Source organism: Trichogramma pretiosum, unplaced genomic scaffold, assembly GCF_000599845.2.
Source record: "Trichogramma pretiosum strain Unisexual culture from Peru unplaced genomic scaffold, Tpre_2.0 scaffold80, whole genome shotgun sequence".
NCBI classification, from domain to species: Eukaryota; Metazoa; Arthropoda; class Insecta; order Hymenoptera; family Trichogrammatidae; genus Trichogramma; species Trichogramma pretiosum.
The window spans coordinates 563,148-580,162 of NW_019641650.1; the positions used below are offsets into that span (position 1 = coordinate 563,148).

Here is a 17,015-nt window from a genome sequence, read left to right on the forward strand (position 1 = left end):
TTACGCGAGAGCGGCTTCAATTGGGAGTCGGGAAAAGAGCGCATGGCTTTTTTCAGTAAGCTCAATACTTTGATATTCAATTGGAAAGACCCGCTCCCGGATGTCCGAGAGATCTTTCGTCCCAGAGAGATCGACGAGCTCATCATCGAGTCCATGAAATGCGTGAGGAAACCCGGCCTCATCCGATGGCCGTTTATCACGGTGGTCAAATTCTTGATCAAAACCGGCTACGAGGACGAACCGGAGCTCGATGAAGACGGCGAGGTTATTTTGCTGCGGACCACACCGCTGCATTACGCGGCGAGCGACGTCCTCCTGTTCGGCTTCGCGATCGGCCATCTGTTTCGAATCTATCCCAGATTCGACACGAACTACGCGAGCGAGTCGGGCTTGACTCACTTGCACGTGGCGTGCATGTTCAAGAGCTGCGAGCGATTCGTCAAGGAATTTCTCGACCACGGCCAAGATTCCAATCTTCCGTGGCGGGGAAAGGGTGAAACGCCTCTGCACTTGGTAGCGCAGTGGGGCGAGAAGGAAATCATCCACTTCCTGCTGATGCGAGGCGCCGATCCACAGTTGTCCAACGCCGAGGGAGAGACGGCTTTGCACGACGTTTGCAAGAGAAGCCGCGACGATCTGGTAGAGATGTTCTTGAAAGTCAACAAACAATTCTGCAAGTCGATCGATATCGACGCCGTGGACGATTGGGGTCGGACACCTCTGCTGGTGGCTCTGAACCGTAGGGACAAGAAGTCGGCCTTGCTGCTGCTGAAGAAAGGCGCCAACCCGAATGCGGCCAACGAGATGGGATTTACAGCACTGCACCTGATGTGCCGGAGAAATTACGACAGCAAATCGATCGAGGAGATTCTCGACGCCATGGCTGGCAACTGTCCGGTCAACGCCCGGGACTTAAAAGGACGAACTGGATCCCAACACGCCCGACAACGAGGGAACCACCGCCATGCACTGCATCAGCCGCAGACGACTACCCGCCGACGACTTGGCCAAGACGCTGCTCAGAGTCTGCGGCGAAATCGATCGTGTGGTGCAGATCGACTTCAAGGACAAGAGGCGCCGTACACCGCTCGAATGGGCCGTGGCGAATCATCAGCCGCAACTGGTCGAGAGACTCCTGCAACTCGACGACGATCTGTCCGGCTTCAGGTTCCCGAGCTACACTCACTTCGACCAGTGCTTCGAGTGGCACGCCAAGCGTCGAGTCGGACTTCACAGGCTGAAACTGGCCTCGGGCGTGCTGGCCTGCCTGGAGCCTGGAAAAGCACGGCTACCGATTAAAGCCCAACGATGCCAGGACGATCGCGACTTTGTTCAACCGGAACGCATTGGTTCACAGATTGTCCGCTGCACTTCGACAGCAGCATGGACTTCGTGATAATGGCCAAGGTGACGATGGTCCGGCCAAACCTGACGCTCCACGAGCTGATGTATCTGCGACCCGAGGAGGTGGCGAAGAAACGAGTCACGTACGCGACGTACTTCAATCTGGCCGAGTCGAAAAAATTGTGGCGACTCCCGACGGGGCCGTTGTTCGAGGCCTGCGACAGGCATCTGTGCGAGGAGGTGGTGAAGAGATTCTACCGGCGAGTGCGGGACGAGTTCCCGGAGCTGGAGGACCTCGTGAGAGATGCCTTGACACCGAGAGCAATTAAGCCGTTTTGGGAATAGGATGAAGCTGGTGGTTTTAACTGACCGCTGTTGTTGATTTTTGTACATTTTTCATGTTGTTTATTGAATAAATATATCAGTATATAAAATTTTCTTTGATTTCTGTTTTTTTCCTATACTTTTCATGTCCCACATTAATATCTCATTCAATTTTTTAGAGGTCTTGCAGTCTCGACGCGCAAAATAAGATTATCATATAGACATGATTTTTATTGAGATTTTAGAAACAACTTGAACTCAAAAATCGACATAAGTTTCTATAAATATTTACATTAGCCAAGAAAAAAATAAGCCCTTGTCATAATTTCACTGATGAAATGCAATAAGTTCCAGCTATATTCGTAAAAACTATAAATTATTCACAAAAACTTGAAATCCTTCCATCATTTATTGCAAGCTGTGTTTGAATATTCAGCTTCCTCATTGAAAAATACTTAGTAAATTTTATGGACTGTTTTTCAAAAATTTGTTATTCACAAAATCTCGAATTCGTTGGATAGCCAACTTTACTTTCGCAGTTTTGATGAGCTAGTGGACCATCATATGGAATGTTTTTTGGTGCCTTATCAAATTGCCTCGCACCCCAAATTTCTTTAGCACTTAATGCATTTTTAAAGCGATTTTTGGATTTCTGGATAACACCATTTTTTCAAAAATTCAAAAATCGTTCCAAAAAATTCTGAAAAAAATCAGGCGTGTTCTTTGATCAATTCTAAACCCTTTTCGTTTTATAACTTCCTCTCGTTAAGTTGTTGGTTATCGAGTTAAAAATTGTCGGAATCATTTTATGACATACAGGTCTTCGGGAGTCAAATTTATGATCGCCATTTTGAATTTCGTAATTATAACTGTTTTACAATAAAGTATACAAGCCATTGACCAAATTTATATACGTAAGACGCACGAGCGAACTTTTTTTCCTTGTTGAAATTTGAGTTAAACGAGATTTTTTTCTCGAAATTTCATGTTTTTATTTACAAAATTGTTTATAACTTTTTATTTAATAATTTTTTTAAGATTCTACCCCCAGATTCGAAAAGTACATTAAATTTTACGAGAGAAATTATGTCTGAAAAGTTTTTTAAACAATTTCTAGTCGGTGTAATTCATCGCTATAAATGTTGTCCAAAAATGGTCATTTAAGGCGTTAAAGGGTTAAGAATAGTTCCTAAGAGAATAGTGTGCATTTCATTAGTGAAATTATGACAAGCGCTGATTTTTTCTTGACAATTGTAAATATACTTATAGAATCTTAAATCGATTTTTTAAAATTTCAATAAAAATCATGTACATATAATAGTCATATTTTAACTTCACGCTATCAACTATCATTACACTTTCATTCACTACCGTATTGGTGTTTTACTTTTGAACCGGTTGAAATGTAAATGTTTTTGAACTATAAAAAAATTCAAGTTTTATTTCTGATTTTTATGTGCAATGATTAATTATGATAATTAAATCACCCGGTGGCAGAGTCATTAAATTAAAAAAAAACTTGAAATGTCAGAGTACGTGCAACCGTTGAAAAAAATTTTCAACAGTGTGAAAAATTAAAATTTTCAAAAAAAAGATCGTGGAAAGAGAAAGAAAGAACCCTTCGAAAATGTTTACACGAATATTTTCGACTCTAGAAGGTTTCTTAATCCTTGAATGAACAATCAAAAATAAAAAGAAGGGAAACTATATTCTTTTAGCAGCTCCTACTCATACATAATACAAACGTATCGTAAAGTTTTAATTTAAATGGCACAATTTGTGTAACCCATTTTAGTTTTCGACATTTTTGAAAAGATGACGCTTGTGCTTTTATTAAATGCTAAAAAATCAATATTTTAACCAAATTTAGTGTAGCGTCGAGTTCCTTAGTTTGGCTAAGCGACCTCGTGATTTTTGAAGGGAATTTAAACAATTTATTAGTAATAAAATTGAAACACAGATTTTTAAGTAAGAAAAAATGAATCCGAAAGAAACTCACATTTATTTGTTCAATTAAATACAATTGTCGCTCATTTGAGAGCTTAATCTTAATCAAATTGATGATTAAGTTTTACAACCAATCAATTAAGATTGAAAACGAGAGAGAAAAAAGTTAAAGTGCTCTTTACTCTCGCGTGGTAACCTGGAGAATGAGAATTATTATTATTTCTTCTTTCTCTTGAGTTTTTGGTTGCTAGGCAAAAAACAAAATATATAAAAGAGATGAATTTCACTCTTTATTTGAAATCGAACATTTAGGAACAAATATTGTCTTAGAAATATGTACTTTTTCAAATCCTCGTAGGCCCTCAGCCAAATTTGATGGGTTCTATGAGTGTTTTTATGAGCAGACGCAAGTATGAGTAACCCGTGTATTGAATTTTCATTGATTTTTCTCAAAAACACTTTGTAAAATAAAAGTGACACTTATTAAATAGTAATTTACTCGACTGTACCATTTAATTCTTTTTAAAAAATACTGAGTACTGAATTGTGGCTGGATATTGTGAGAGTCACATCAAGATAAGTGTGAATCGTACTCAGTGATAATGTCGAAACTAGCTCGACGAGGCTCGAGCGCGATTCACGCTCGGTCTCGAGGCTGAATCGCGCTCAGTGCTGATCACGATAATAGCTCAGCAGAACTCGTGAGTGATTCGTTTTCAGAACTCGAGCGTGAAAGATGTTCAAAAGTTTTTCCGTGTAGGGACGGTCGAATATGATGATGTACCTTGAAGTCGTGTATATGATGATGTACCTTTGCACGCGGCGAACGATGCGCGAGTGAAAATATGTGCGGATATCAGCTGTTCGTGCTCGCTCGTCTCGATCCGCGCGTGTGACGTATGCCGCTACGGCACATTACCTATTCCAGCGCGCAATACATATGTATATACCGTACGCGACTCGGGAGTTGATATTATAATGGAATGCGCGGCACGTGATGCTTGTTCGTGATTATGCAAATGTCAACTAGGAAAACACCGTATATTCGAGCGCTTTTATACTCGGGCGTCGCGACGCGCGCGCAAAAATTGCCATTGAGCAATCGCCTATAGCGCGGCACATAATGTTAGGTCGCGGCGCGATCCGCGGCTCGCGCGTCCGATCATTATAATAAAATATCGCAGCAGTTCGCTGCTCGATCATGACGAGGTGGATGCTTACACGCGGAAAAACGCCGATAAATGAAAAGCCGCCGCCGCCGCCGTCACTACACTGCTCACACACGCATACACGCGCGTGATTCTACTCCGATCATCTCGAGCGGTGTAAATAATATCGCCTGCAGCCTCGCGATGCCTTGCCTATATGGAGCGACAGACAGGCTGCAGTGCAGGATCACTGCGATGGGCTCGTGCTTTTCACGCTGCGGAGTTTCTCGCAAGGTATTTTTGCTCGGTCTATACCTATCTAGTATGTATATACACATCCGTGGCGCGAATCGTACGTGTTGCTGCTACCAATATAGCACCTGAGCCAAAGCTTCGATCGTGATTGGCATATATGTGCTGCTGCTACTGTGTATATATAGCCTACGAGCTGACACGAGCATCTTCCTTTGTGAGCCACTCGTATACACTAGCCGCAGTTTCATCGAGCTCGATATGTTGCTACAGCTCACCTTCGCCACTGGCAGACTGCCTGGCGTATATTATACATCAACGTCTTCATAACGCTTGGGCCTTGTACCACCACGACTTTTTTCGTACAATTTTATTATTCTTTTTTATCTAATCATACCCACGCATGCTGCGTAAATGCAATGCACGCGCTGATTCAGAGCAGAGTTGCTGACATGCTACGTAATGCAAATTTATGTATAATAACTCTACGCAAAAGAGACACAGTTTCTAAGGCTTTTGTTGTTGCAATGAGATATACCGAGCCTATATGTAGCGAGCAATCAAAAATATTTTTATAAAAACCTTCATTTTGATTTAAATGCAAACTCTAACACTTCACATTTCAGCTTTCAATTGGGTTTATGGACTACAAGGATAGTTTTCGCCAGTACCAACATACTTCGTTGAAAAATTTTTTAATGTAATGCAGATTAAATGTAAATAAAGACATTAAAATTAACACTGAATTTTATTTAAAGTACTTTCACTTAAAATCTTCGTTAAAAATTAATGTCTAGGTACTGATTTATTTTTTGCATAAATTGCACAAAAATTTATGAAAAAATTATACATTATCTTTAATGTATAAATTGAGCGAGAGTATTTAATTTTATACTCAAATTAATTTATTTTTATTGAGAATAATTGTTTTAATACTGATTTACCTTTTGCGTTGATTGTTCAAAAATTTTATTAAAATTCAATAAAAATGAAAGCCACTAGATGGCGAGTATTTTCTTCTGCGAATCTGCAAGGGGTAATATTAAAATGATATCATAAGAGGTTGCTATGAGTTTAGAAAAAAAACCCAAATATCCGGCTTCCTTCCCATTTACACGTTAAAGTTTATTATTTAAAGAAGATGCAAATTGTCGATTAAAAATCTTAAGTAAGATTCAGTATTTTTTAATCATTTCATTAATTCCTTACTTCTTGTAAATTAATTTGCAAATATTTTGTAGGTTTTCAGCATTGTTTAAACTACGCACCTAATGTTTTTCAGTGAATCATACAATCAAATAACTCGAAAAATAGAGTTCCATGTATTTTGAGAATCATGATCTAGTCTGCAGCTACCTCCACAAAACTTCTGGCATGAATAGTTAAGTATCAGAGAGCAAAGACTCGTTTTACATTCAGCGTCGAATGGGGATCAATGAAACTGCCCGGTACAGTGCAGACAAGTAGTACACGTTTTTGTTATTGAAAACAACGTGACTCGGCCGATTCGTTAGAAAAAATACGAGATACATTTTTTGCATATATCTGAGGTGCTTTTAAAAATGTTTTTGTACAAAAACACGAATTGGAATATAAGAATGAAAAAAGGTGAGCAAAAAACTTGTCAGCCGAGAGCGTGTAAGTGGCATAATAAATTATTAAGTCTGCTCACGCGACGACGTTAAGTTGGTTTTTGTTTCTTATTGATGTAAATATGCAACTGTTCGAGATTATTCGGTTGAATAAAAAATAGAAAGTATGTTATCAGGGAAAAAAATTTACGATGGCTTGAATTGAGGCACGATAATTAGGCGTTAATTACATTAGCAGCAGAAAATTATAAAAATATGTCATCATGGAGACGTTTTAACACCAAATGTGCTGGATTATTTATTCTCTTTCGAGCATTTTTCTTTCTCTTGTTTCCGACCGTAAACAACTTAATAATTAAAATAAAATTTCAAAACATGTTAAATATAAAAACAAGATTTAAAGTTGAAATTTTATGAAGAATGGTGTGGCCGTACTCAATCAATAGTTTATAATTTTTTCTATCAAATGGTATTTTTCAATTACTGCCTGCTAATGAAAGAGACAATAGTGATTTCATGTGATTATTTTTGAAAGCAAGTTTATTTCTTGTCTTTCTTGTCTTTCTTGTCATTGCCTGTAAAAGCAAGTTTATTTCAAGTAGAAGCTTTTTTGAAAAAATGCTCGCTCCACGATTGAATCAAGCCGTTGTGTATACACGGGTCTATATATAAGCATGCATTCGAGCACACGCAGCGAGAGATTTGACGCGGACATGGAAAAACAGACGCGCGGGCACGCACAGATGCTGGGGTAGCACGATGCGCAGCCTTCTAGCAAAATTGAAAATCCACGCGGACTTGCGGGGTCATGAACGCGAGCCACACACGGTATATCGCACCAGCAGAGCTCTCGACATTCGGTGGGGTTGATATGCAGTTTATTCGTTGGCTGCGGGGCCAGCGCGCGCCAAGCTACGGTGGCAATGCAACGTCGTGGTCCAGTTCTTTATTGTTATTTCAGACGCGCTGGCGCCATGGCTATCGATTAGGTAAGCGTATTATATGGCGGTGGTACATATACAGAAGCACTCCGGAGCAGTAGCAGCTGGTAGTACATTTTTTTGGCAGTATAGCTCGTGAGTGCAGAGTCGCGCGCAAGGAGGAAGCAGAAGCATCAGAGAGAGAGAGAGGCCGAAACTTATAGCAGCGAGCTTAAATCGTAAGCTCGAGATCGGCATTAACGCGCGTGTGACCGGCTTCGGAATAATATATATACATTTTCTTATATGGAGTGTGAGGAGCCCGAGACTCTGCTGGAAGAGCACTGCTATATATGCGGTAGTATAGTGTTGTATATAGCATGTAGCGGCAACGAGATATCCCAAGGAGCACTCGCAGTATACCGAAGGGAGTGTATTTCACCGCGCGAGCTCTTCGCCGTGCAGTAAATATGCTTGAGATATACCAAGCGACGACTCGTAGCACGTATAAAAGCATTATATGAAAAAAAAAATTAATTAAACTCGAATATTGCACTGTCATTGTATCAGACTAGTTTTGTTTGATCCGTTTGTCTGAATCTTTTTTGTTTACTTTGATTCAGTATGTGCACAGTTGCATGTCAAGATTTTGAAATCACATTTCACACTAAAAAAGTCATAACTTGAGAAAATAACGTCCGAAATTTAACACATATAAGATCTAAACTGATGGTGGCTCTCACATGCTACATCAGCTTGTTTTAATTCGGAAATTCGACAAGTTTTCCCGATTCAAAATTAGTAGTTACTTTCTGCATCTGTCTATTATAAATCTATTGACCCTAGCTTGCTGCAGCATACTCGTACTCTCTAAAGCGGAATCCCAAAAAGCACGCATCGTGTGTCCCAGGAGTCGTTGCATGCTTAGAGAAAAAGACGAACTACGTCGACGAGACGGACTTGAGCCACTTCCACGTTGCTTGCCGATTCGGCTTCTGCGACGTGGTCGAGCGATTCATCGAGGCCGGACAGAGTCCGGATTTTCGACCGTTACAAACGGTAGACCCACCGCTGCACTTGGCTTTGCACCACGGCCACTGGAAAGCGGCCGAATTGCTCTTGAGTCGAGGTCACGCCGATCCAATCGCGACAAGCAGAGACAGGTTGACGGCCTTGCACGTGCTCAGTCAGAATCAGAAATGCGATACGAGCTTGGCGCAGACGTTGCTCCGGGGCGAACTTGATGTGCGAGTCGACGCTTGGGACAAATTCGGCAACACACCGCTTCACCTGGCCCTGCACTATGGCAACGCGAAGATGGTCGAGTTGCTGTTGAGGCACGGCGCGAACACCAATTTCGTCAACGGCGCGCAGATGGCTCCGCTGCACGTCATCTCGAGGCGGGACCCCTACGGCAACCTGGCGGAGCTGTTCTTCGGCGTCGCGGCGGACGAGATGTATCTGTCGGTGCGGGTCGACGCCCGGGACAATAAGGGCAACACGCCGCTCCACTACGCCCTGCAACGGGGACTCAAGCGAGTGGTCGTTCTACTGCTGAAGCGCGGCGTGGATCCGAATCTGGCCGGCGCCGGCGGCGGCAATTGCCTGCACATCCTCTGCCGGCAGCAGTGCGACGGAGAGCTGATCGACGCCTTCTTCGAAGTTATCAACGACAGACGCCAGCTGATGGAGGTCAATGCCCGGGACGAGCGCGACGACACTCCGCTGCACTTGGCTCTGGCCCGCGACCATCAGCAGGTGTTTCAGTTGCTGCTTAGAATTGGCACCTGTCCCAATTTGACGGACGAGAACTGATTCACACCATTGCACATTAATTGCAAGAGAATTTACGATTGCGACTTCGTAGATTTATTATTTAAGGTAGTTCCCTCAGAACTGACCGAATAATTTGGGCATATATCTAGAAAAAATCTGAAAAAATTCATACGCGTTCCTTGACAATTTCTAAGACTTATTTGTTCTTTCAAAATTTTACGTAGAGTTCATACTTATCAAGATAAAAAATAGCAAAGATTCATTGCTTGAAATTGTTTAAATTTGAATAGTTTATAGCTCGTGAAAAATAGATTTTAGAGAAAATTGGCAAGAGCACTTTTTTGTTTAAAATTACCCTGAAAACCTTAAAATGTGGGTTTCAGGTCAAAAAGTTTAAATTTTTATTTTTGCAATGTTTTTACATTAACTTTTCTCAAAAACTGTGGTCAAGTTTTTCCAGTTTTTGAGCTATGTTTTAGCACATGCTGTGCCATCTCCTAGTTTTTGAAAAGATTTTATCGATGCGTTTTTTTTATAATCACACAAAATAGCGTCTTTTCGAACGCTAGCATAGGGATCCCACGTTAAAGTACCGAACTTTTATGAATTATATTTCGGAAATGGTTTGGTTAAAGTTCCTGAAATTTCTCACACATATGAAAAGCACTGTCAATAATATGTGGTTAAAATTTCAAGACCCTTTATCGATAGTTATTTTTTTGAGGGAATTACCTTAAGATCAACGACGACCGACATCAGTAGGTGTGGATGGACGCGAAGAACAAGTTCGGTTTGACGCCGATTTAATGGGCCGTGACGAATTTTTAGCCACATGTGGTCGATGTACTGTTGGATCGTGGCGCAGATCTGTCAAGCATCGATCTTCGAACTTGGAGAAACTCCGCCGACAGATTTGAATCGACGAATGAAGTTTCGTTCAATCTTAAATTGAGACTAGCGTCTGGAGCTCTGGCAATCGTAGAAAGTCTTGAAAAAAGAGGATACAGACTGGACCGAAGCGAGGCCACGATGATCATGACATTATTCAACACGAAGGGATTATTCGAGAAGTCGATGGATCTTGACGAACGTTGGTTAGATGACGAAAAATTCACGACAGAAGCGAAAAAAATAATGATAGATTCAAGGCTGTCATTCTACGACTTAAGGGGAGGCTCTCATGAGACTCGATCAAAAAATCGATTTTTGTTGTTGTTGCTTACTTAGTTAGCAAATGTCCCGTAGAATACACCCCCGAAACCCTTTTTACCAAAATCGATTTGGTAAAAAAGTTATAGACAAAAAACCGGAGCTGTATTTTTACGAGCAAACGATTTATGTGTATATGCTAATGCACTTTCTAAAACTTTGAACGCGTTTTTCTCGAAACCCTGATTTCTGAATCGGGCGCCAAGATATCGCAAAAAGTACTGCCCTTCGAGATACGCTTTTTTTTATTTTGAAGCTAATTAAATTGTCTGGAGCTTGAACCTATAAAATTTTAAATTTTTTCATTATTATTATTTTTTAGAGCCCTTAAAAGAGCCAAAAAAGGGCAAAAAAAAATGTCCGAAGTCCACCATTTTATCAATTTTTAATTTTTTTGTAATTATTTAGGTTCAACCTCCAGCAAATGTCATCTAGTTTAAGAGGAACTTCAGATTTTTAGATTCGGGCAAAAACTCAAGGCTAATTCGATATTTTGGTCTGAAAAAAATTTGTAAATATAGTTAAATACATACTTTATAAGTACCAAAAACTTGACTGCATTATTCACTTCCTTCCGTGAAAAAAAAAATTACGAAAAACACGTCATTTTTGAGGCGCTAGATGAGAGCCTCCCCTTAATTCCATTGCCACCAGAAGAGGCAACGAAACGAGTCACATATCAGGAACTCTTCAAGTTCGCGAGCATGGACAAATTTTGGAAGCTTACCGAAATTCAGAGTGGAGCGTGTGTGGCGTATTTGTGCGAGATACTAACGAGAAATTTTCGCCGTCGATAGTTACCTCGTTTGCCTTTTTAAGATTTACTATGTAATGAAATGTACTGGTTCTCCATTTATAAATAAAAATAAAACATCTTTGACATTAGAAGTTTTATGTTATTTAAATAACCTGAATAATCATTCATTCACAGAGGTTATACTTTTGTAAAAAAATTTTTTTTCGCTCAGAAACTTAATCATTAATACATATATCAGTTAGTAACAGTAATAACTTTGTTTTATTCGTAACAACTTTCCGAAATGGTTTTGTTTAAAAATCAATATTTCAGCCGAAATTAACAAAGAAATTGAACTTATTAGCAAAAAAATTATACAGAGGAAGATTAAAAAAGACATTAAGTATCTAAAGTTTGAATGAAATTCCAGAAGCATAAATTCAACGAAAGTAGACCCTGAAATTTCACTTCTGGTGTTATAATTATTTAGTATTCATTGCATATTTAGTCATTTTAAATGACCGAAGCAAGAAAAAAGAGGAAAAGAGTATGACAAAAATAGGCTATAGCACATTTCAGAAGCATAGTCGCACAAAAATTCGTTTTTCACGGCTTCGCTCCCCATACCCGACGCACCCATTAAAGAAGTTTTTACCTGAAAAAAGGGCACATACATTGTAATACCCATATTGTATCCCAACATTGTGCGATCAAGGTTGCCACTAGCATATAAGCCAACCGAAAAGAACTGCTCCAAAGGCCAGGATAATTTCCCCAGCGACAAATCAAACTGTCCCTCGCACTCGACATTATCCCGTGGACGATTGTGCGACATTATAACACGACGCGCTATATATTTAAAATCATTTGAAAAATCTCTAGTATATGCGCGTATACAGGAAGAGAGAGAGAGAGAGAGAAACTGCGAGAGTTGCGCGCAAGGAATACATTGTAACTAATTACCATTCATTTATCGTTAAAAACGAACTCGTCGAGGTTGAAGCTCGCGACCAGCAGCAGCTCTCGGCCGATAAGCTTTGTGCGTATGGCTGAATAACTCAACGCCACTACTGAGGAAGGTGTAAAAGGCGCGAAACGAGACTCGCTCCAACGCATCTCTGCGTGTCGCGAAACAAAGAGAGCAGCAGCGTTACACAGCGAGGCCGAGCGAAGCACGACGCGACACCACGAGACGCGAAGAGAAACTTTTGATTGGGGATATATATGTCGCGCGCGACAGATGCTGGGACGAATTTTGCGTACTTTTGCATTTAGTGAATTCACAGTTGACAATCCCATCGCGCTTGTCCGCTCATCCCGTGCACACTCACACGCGTGTATGTTATAAATTTCGTACATATTATAAATTTCGCATTTTCCAGCGGATAAATCGACTATAATAAAGTTTTGCAAAATTGCGCCGCACAACTTCCTGCTACTGGATCGCCGCTGCTGCTGCTGCTACTCGACAGAATTTCTTGATTTTGCTATGCGTAGCGCAGCAATTCGCCGATCCATGTGCGCGAGCTTTGAGCGCGCGAGAGTCGACGGGCGCCCAGGCCGATTAAATGGATATCAATCCGACCTCGTAACTCGGACGCGCTTTTTTCAATTATTCTAATGGACTTTCCGACAGAGCCGGGCTCGATACAAGTTAGGTTGAGAGAGAGAAAGGCAACGAAATGAATTCCTTCAGTCAATGATTGATTCTTTTTCATGCAAGTACTCTTTATTTTCCAAATTTTTTTTGCTCCTGAATAATAAGATCAATTTTTTTTATTGCAATAGTCACTGCTACTTGCTAATACGAGGTATACATTTTACTTTGACACCGTACTCATGCTCATCCGTCTTCTTTAAAAGTAATAAGTTATATTTACATTTTTGCAATTCACGTACCGATCCGCGCACAGGTACATTTTTTACGTTTTTACGATAATTCTCAAGTACACATCGTGCTCTATGCACCTCGCGATGACGTGGGATGCGTATAATAACATGTCTATCGAATGATTCGTCATAATATGAGAGAATTGGGTAAAAAAAAGCATTAAGATTACACGACGTTCGTTTAAAAAAAAAAGCCTAGAGCTGTAACTCGACGTACTCGATGAGCACTATATGTAAGTGCGTCGTCGCGCGAGATACAGTTTGTTTTTTTTTCTTTTTTTTTTTTTTTTATTCAATCACAGCACCGATTTCGACTCTTTAATTTAGCTCCTCCATAAACTTTTTTCCGTGACGAAGCGTACCAGCAGCGACAGGACCATGAGGAAAATGATTACCGCAGCCGCGATGAGTATGGCACCGTATTCTGCAAAACAAAAACAAAAAACAACGTTGTGTCGTTAAAAATTTTACTTTTTTACGAGTAAAAAGAGCAGACGCGATTATATTTAAGCGCTTTTGAATCTCGCATTTGCCAGTAACGCGCTGGCGGCTTGTAAAATGTCGCTACACGAGGAAAAATTCCGTTCGCGAATCATCGCTTTTTTCGCGCCTTTCGGACGATCGATCCGCTCGTCTTGGAGCACATTAACATATCGCCACTGGACAGACGTGTCCCGGCGTATATATGAGCACGAGCCTTTGTAAAAAAAAAGAAGAAGATGGAGAAGAAGCAAAAGGAAATCGAAACTTTGTGTGTACGATTCGAATATCAATCAGTTGGTATTGTCTTCCATGTGAAATGTGCGTTGCCATTATATTATTATTGCAGCGAAGTAACGCCCGCGAGTCGTGACCGACGAAACGAGCGATGCAGACGCTGCAGCTCGTTTTATGTTACATATATATTTACGGGGGCTACTTTGCATGAAGCGATAAAATAGCAGTCCGATTTATTCGGCCTTTTATTTTATTATTCTTCTTCTTCTTCGTGTTCTATACTCACTTCGAGCCGTCCGATTTGAACTCTTGGCCGGGGGTCGAGCTTCCGCGTCGCTACCGCTGCCACCGCCGGCGCATATCCTCGGGAAGATGGCCTGCTCCGAGCCGATGCAGGCGTCGACGCTCGTGTAGCGCGGCGGCTCGATCTTGAAGATCCGATAGCTGGTTAGGGGTATGGAGACGAGGGGCCGGGCGATGGCGCGGCCCCCGCCGATGATCGGATCGCCGCCCAGGTAGCCGTACGACCAGGGCGAGGCCGAGCTGCCGATCAGCGACGAGTAGGGCGGTGGATCGTCGTCGTTGAGGAAACTCGTCGACTCGGCGGCCGAGGAGGGCAGCTCGTCGTCTATCACGAGGCTCTCGGCCAGAATCGGATCGTGCTGCTGCTCAGATGCTGTGGTAGCTTCAGCTGCTGCTGCTGCTGCTGCTGCTCTGAGCCGCTCGTTCGGACCTTCTGCGAAAGACAAAAGTCCGTTATAAACGAATCGTTCAACATTGATCTACCAGCGACGTCCGATCGTCTCTCTATTTGTGCAAAATAAGACGCTCTATAGCTAATTTTTAATATCACGTACGACACGAGCCATTATCTCAGTTCTAATATTAGACTATGGTATAAGCTTATCAGCTCGTTCATAACATAAACACAACATTTGAGAAATGCAGTTTACGCGGAGGATGCTTTATATACTCGTCAATGCCAATGTCAGCATCAGACGTTACACAATTATAGCCATGCGTTCATTGATGCAATTTCGCCAAACTTGAGTAAAAGCGCGGCATCGAGATTTTCCGGCGTGAAAGTGCAATTGTGTATCGTGCGATTCATTACGCTTCGTACGTCGTCGTCGTAAGGGAGTTACACACGCGCACGAAACAACGATACTTTTTTTCCTTTTCATCCACGAGCGCGCAACAAGCGACTAGCACATTCTAAAGCGGCGTCTCTCGTAATCAGAGACGGAGGGAAGAAAAAAATAATTGCTCGGCAGTTGCTCGGAGATTTGAGAGTCGAGCGAAAAAGAGAGATATTACGTATATAGTTTATATAGTGGTCGCTGACTCGTACACGCGCGCGCACTGCTGCAGCTGCGGTTATATTATTATAATAATGCAGCGCGAGCGAGCGAGAAAGCGAATCTCGACGCGTTGAATATTATACGCGCGCTATGTTTGCCCGTTCGACTGCGTTCGTCGTGTCTTCTCTTGGGTGCGTTTGAATAATAAAGCGCGCGATAAAAATGTGTACAGCGATTAGCATAACAACTTTTTCACGAGAGTTGCCGATCGTCGTCGCACAGTCGCAGTTCCTCGACACGATCATCGTCGTCTTTTGCATTCGAGTATAATACGTAGTAAGCCGATCCGGCTTGATTAATGAGTAATAATATCGATTTTTTTTAACACGCGCTCGAGTGCATCTTTTCCTTCGCGACACATACTCGGGATTTATTAACTCGGCGCGTCGCTTACGCATAATGCAGAGGCAGCGGCAGCCAATCTCGGCGTCTGTATAGCATGGGATTGCTGCAGCGGCGATCGCTCGACGACGGTCGTCGCGAATTCGAGTCTGCAGCAGCAGTCATGTATAATATTCACAACGAAAGCGAAAGTACAGCGCGTGTCACGCGTGTGCGCTGCTCGCGAGCTCCGGCTGCGGAAAATATGACAAATAGTCGCTAATTCGCTCGTCGGCGCGTTATGTGTCACACTACGCACACGCAAGCAGGCCATTGGCCTCGCGACGTCTTATAATTGTGTGTGTGTGTGTGTGTGTGTGTGTACGCGAGAATCGCTCGGGCAGCCCGATTTTTCACGCGTACGACGGCACACGATACAACCAATTGCGCGAATCGAAGATCGTCGAGTCAAGAACGATTCAAAGCGAGGCAATTACGGCGATCGCTGTTGAGCCGCTGCGTTCGCATTTTTCTCTTCTTATTTTACGTAGGCGGGTGGGGTCACTATTTCAAACTGGCATGTAAAAACATCGAGACACTGATTACAAAACGATGAATTACAAATGATCAATTCTGGATCGATCTTCTTCAATCGTGGAGCGTTGATTGCGACTCCAAAAAAAAAAACAACTAGTAGTACTGGTTGAAGAAAAAATGCAGCTATAAACACAGACACCAAGATGCAGCACACACACCCACACACACCTTGCCCGTTGTCGTTCGGCATATGTAGTCCGCTGCAGTGATCATTCCAGCCGCATGAGCTATGTGGATCCGTTTTTCTCTCGTCGTCGCGCGGCCGGACTATATATAATAAGCAACGCACTGCCGATCGCAGAGGAGGTGAACTTGCGCTCGCTGCACGAATCCAAGTACGACTGGTGTGCTTAAGACGGGCGCCGCATTAATATAAAGTACGCGCGAATCGGCGAGACCGATAGATATATATATCCGCCACAAGTATATGTATGTGTAGTATATAGCGATCACAGCCGTCGCTGCTGCTGCAAATCGCGAACTGCAGGCAGCAGCTCGGCGAGCGACTTTTTAGCCAGTCCCCGTCCTTGACGCGAGCAGAGCTCCGAGCGAGATGCGATGCACGATGATTGTGATGATTTTACGCGCGCAAATCTCTTCAAAGTTTATCCTTCCTTTTCACGATCTCGACCGTGCTCGGAGCTGCTGCTGCTATACTTGCGAGCTCGCGAAAGCAGACTATATATCTGCTCGCTCGCACTCGCCGAACCAGTTCGTTTAGTTTCGCCTAAGCCTGCCGCATATACCGGACTGCGGTGTGTGTGTGTGTGTGTGTGTGCGTGTGTGTGCGTGTGTGCAGTCTGACCCGCCGCTGTGGCTATTATATACCTGCACGAGCAGCAGCAACGAGCCCAAGTCTTTACATATATATAATATATATT

The 17,015-nt window shown here is 42.4% G+C and overlaps 3 protein-coding genes across 3 annotated transcripts; 2 read left to right on the forward strand and 1 right to left on the reverse strand.

The window, feature by feature from the left end:
• The first annotated feature begins 42 nt into the window (after positions 1-42).
• LOC111693880 (ankyrin-3-like) lies at positions 43-1,396 on the forward strand. Its single transcript, XM_023459918.1, has 2 exons — positions 43-897; positions 953-1,396. The coding sequence occupies exons 1-2, from the start codon at positions 43-45 to the stop codon at positions 1,394-1,396; spliced, it is 1,299 nt and encodes a 432-aa protein (XP_023315686.1).
• A 2-nt stretch (positions 1,397-1,398) lies between these two features.
• Positions 1,399-9,342, forward strand: LOC106659977 (tankyrase-2-like). The gene is made up of 2 exons (XM_023459919.1): positions 1,399-1,641; positions 8,374-9,342. The coding sequence occupies exons 1-2, from the start codon at positions 1,399-1,401 to the stop codon at positions 9,340-9,342; spliced, it is 1,212 nt and encodes a 403-aa protein (XP_023315687.1).
• A 4,058-nt stretch (positions 9,343-13,400) lies between these two features.
• Positions 13,401-16,764, reverse strand: LOC106660131. Its single transcript, XM_014382978.2, has 3 exons — positions 16,303-16,764; positions 14,142-14,591; positions 13,401-13,562 (listed from the first exon to the last, which is right to left on the reverse strand). Exons 1-3 carry the CDS (start codon positions 16,322-16,324, stop codon positions 13,462-13,464), a joined length of 573 nt encoding a protein of 190 aa, XP_014238464.1. The 5' UTR covers positions 16,325-16,764; the 3' UTR covers positions 13,401-13,461.
• Between the last annotated feature and the right edge of the window lie 251 nt (positions 16,765-17,015).

What these genes read in the sequence shown, in the direction of transcription:
- LOC106659977 (XM_023459919.1), top strand. Translation starts at nt 1,399, where the DNA reads ATGGCCAAGGTGACGATGGTCCGGCCAAACCTGACGCTCCACGAGCTG. An exon ending in TCCCGGAGCTGGAGGACCTC is followed by an intron (nt 1,642 to 8,373) that starts GTGAGAGATGCC and finishes TATTGACCCTAG; the next exon opens with CTTGCTGCAGCATACTCGTA.
- LOC106660131 (XM_014382978.2), bottom strand. Translation starts at nt 16,324, where the DNA reads ATGCCGAACGACAACGGGCAAG. An exon ending in GCCGAACGACAACGGGCAAG is followed by an intron (nt 14,592 to 16,302) that starts GTGTGTGTGGGT and finishes TGTCTTTCGCAG; the next exon opens with AAGGTCCGAACGAGCGGCTC. An exon ending in TTCAAATCGGACGGCTCGAA is followed by an intron (nt 13,563 to 14,141) that starts GTGAGTATAGAA and finishes TTTGTTTTGCAG; the next exon opens with AATACGGTGCCATACTCATC.
- LOC111693880 (XM_023459918.1), top strand. Translation starts at nt 43, where the DNA reads ATGGCTTTTTTCAGTAAGCTCAATACTTTGATATTCAATTGGAAAGAC. An exon ending in CCATGGCTGGCAACTGTCCG is followed by an intron (nt 898 to 952) that starts GTCAACGCCCGG and finishes CCCGACAACGAG; the next exon opens with GGAACCACCGCCATGCACTG.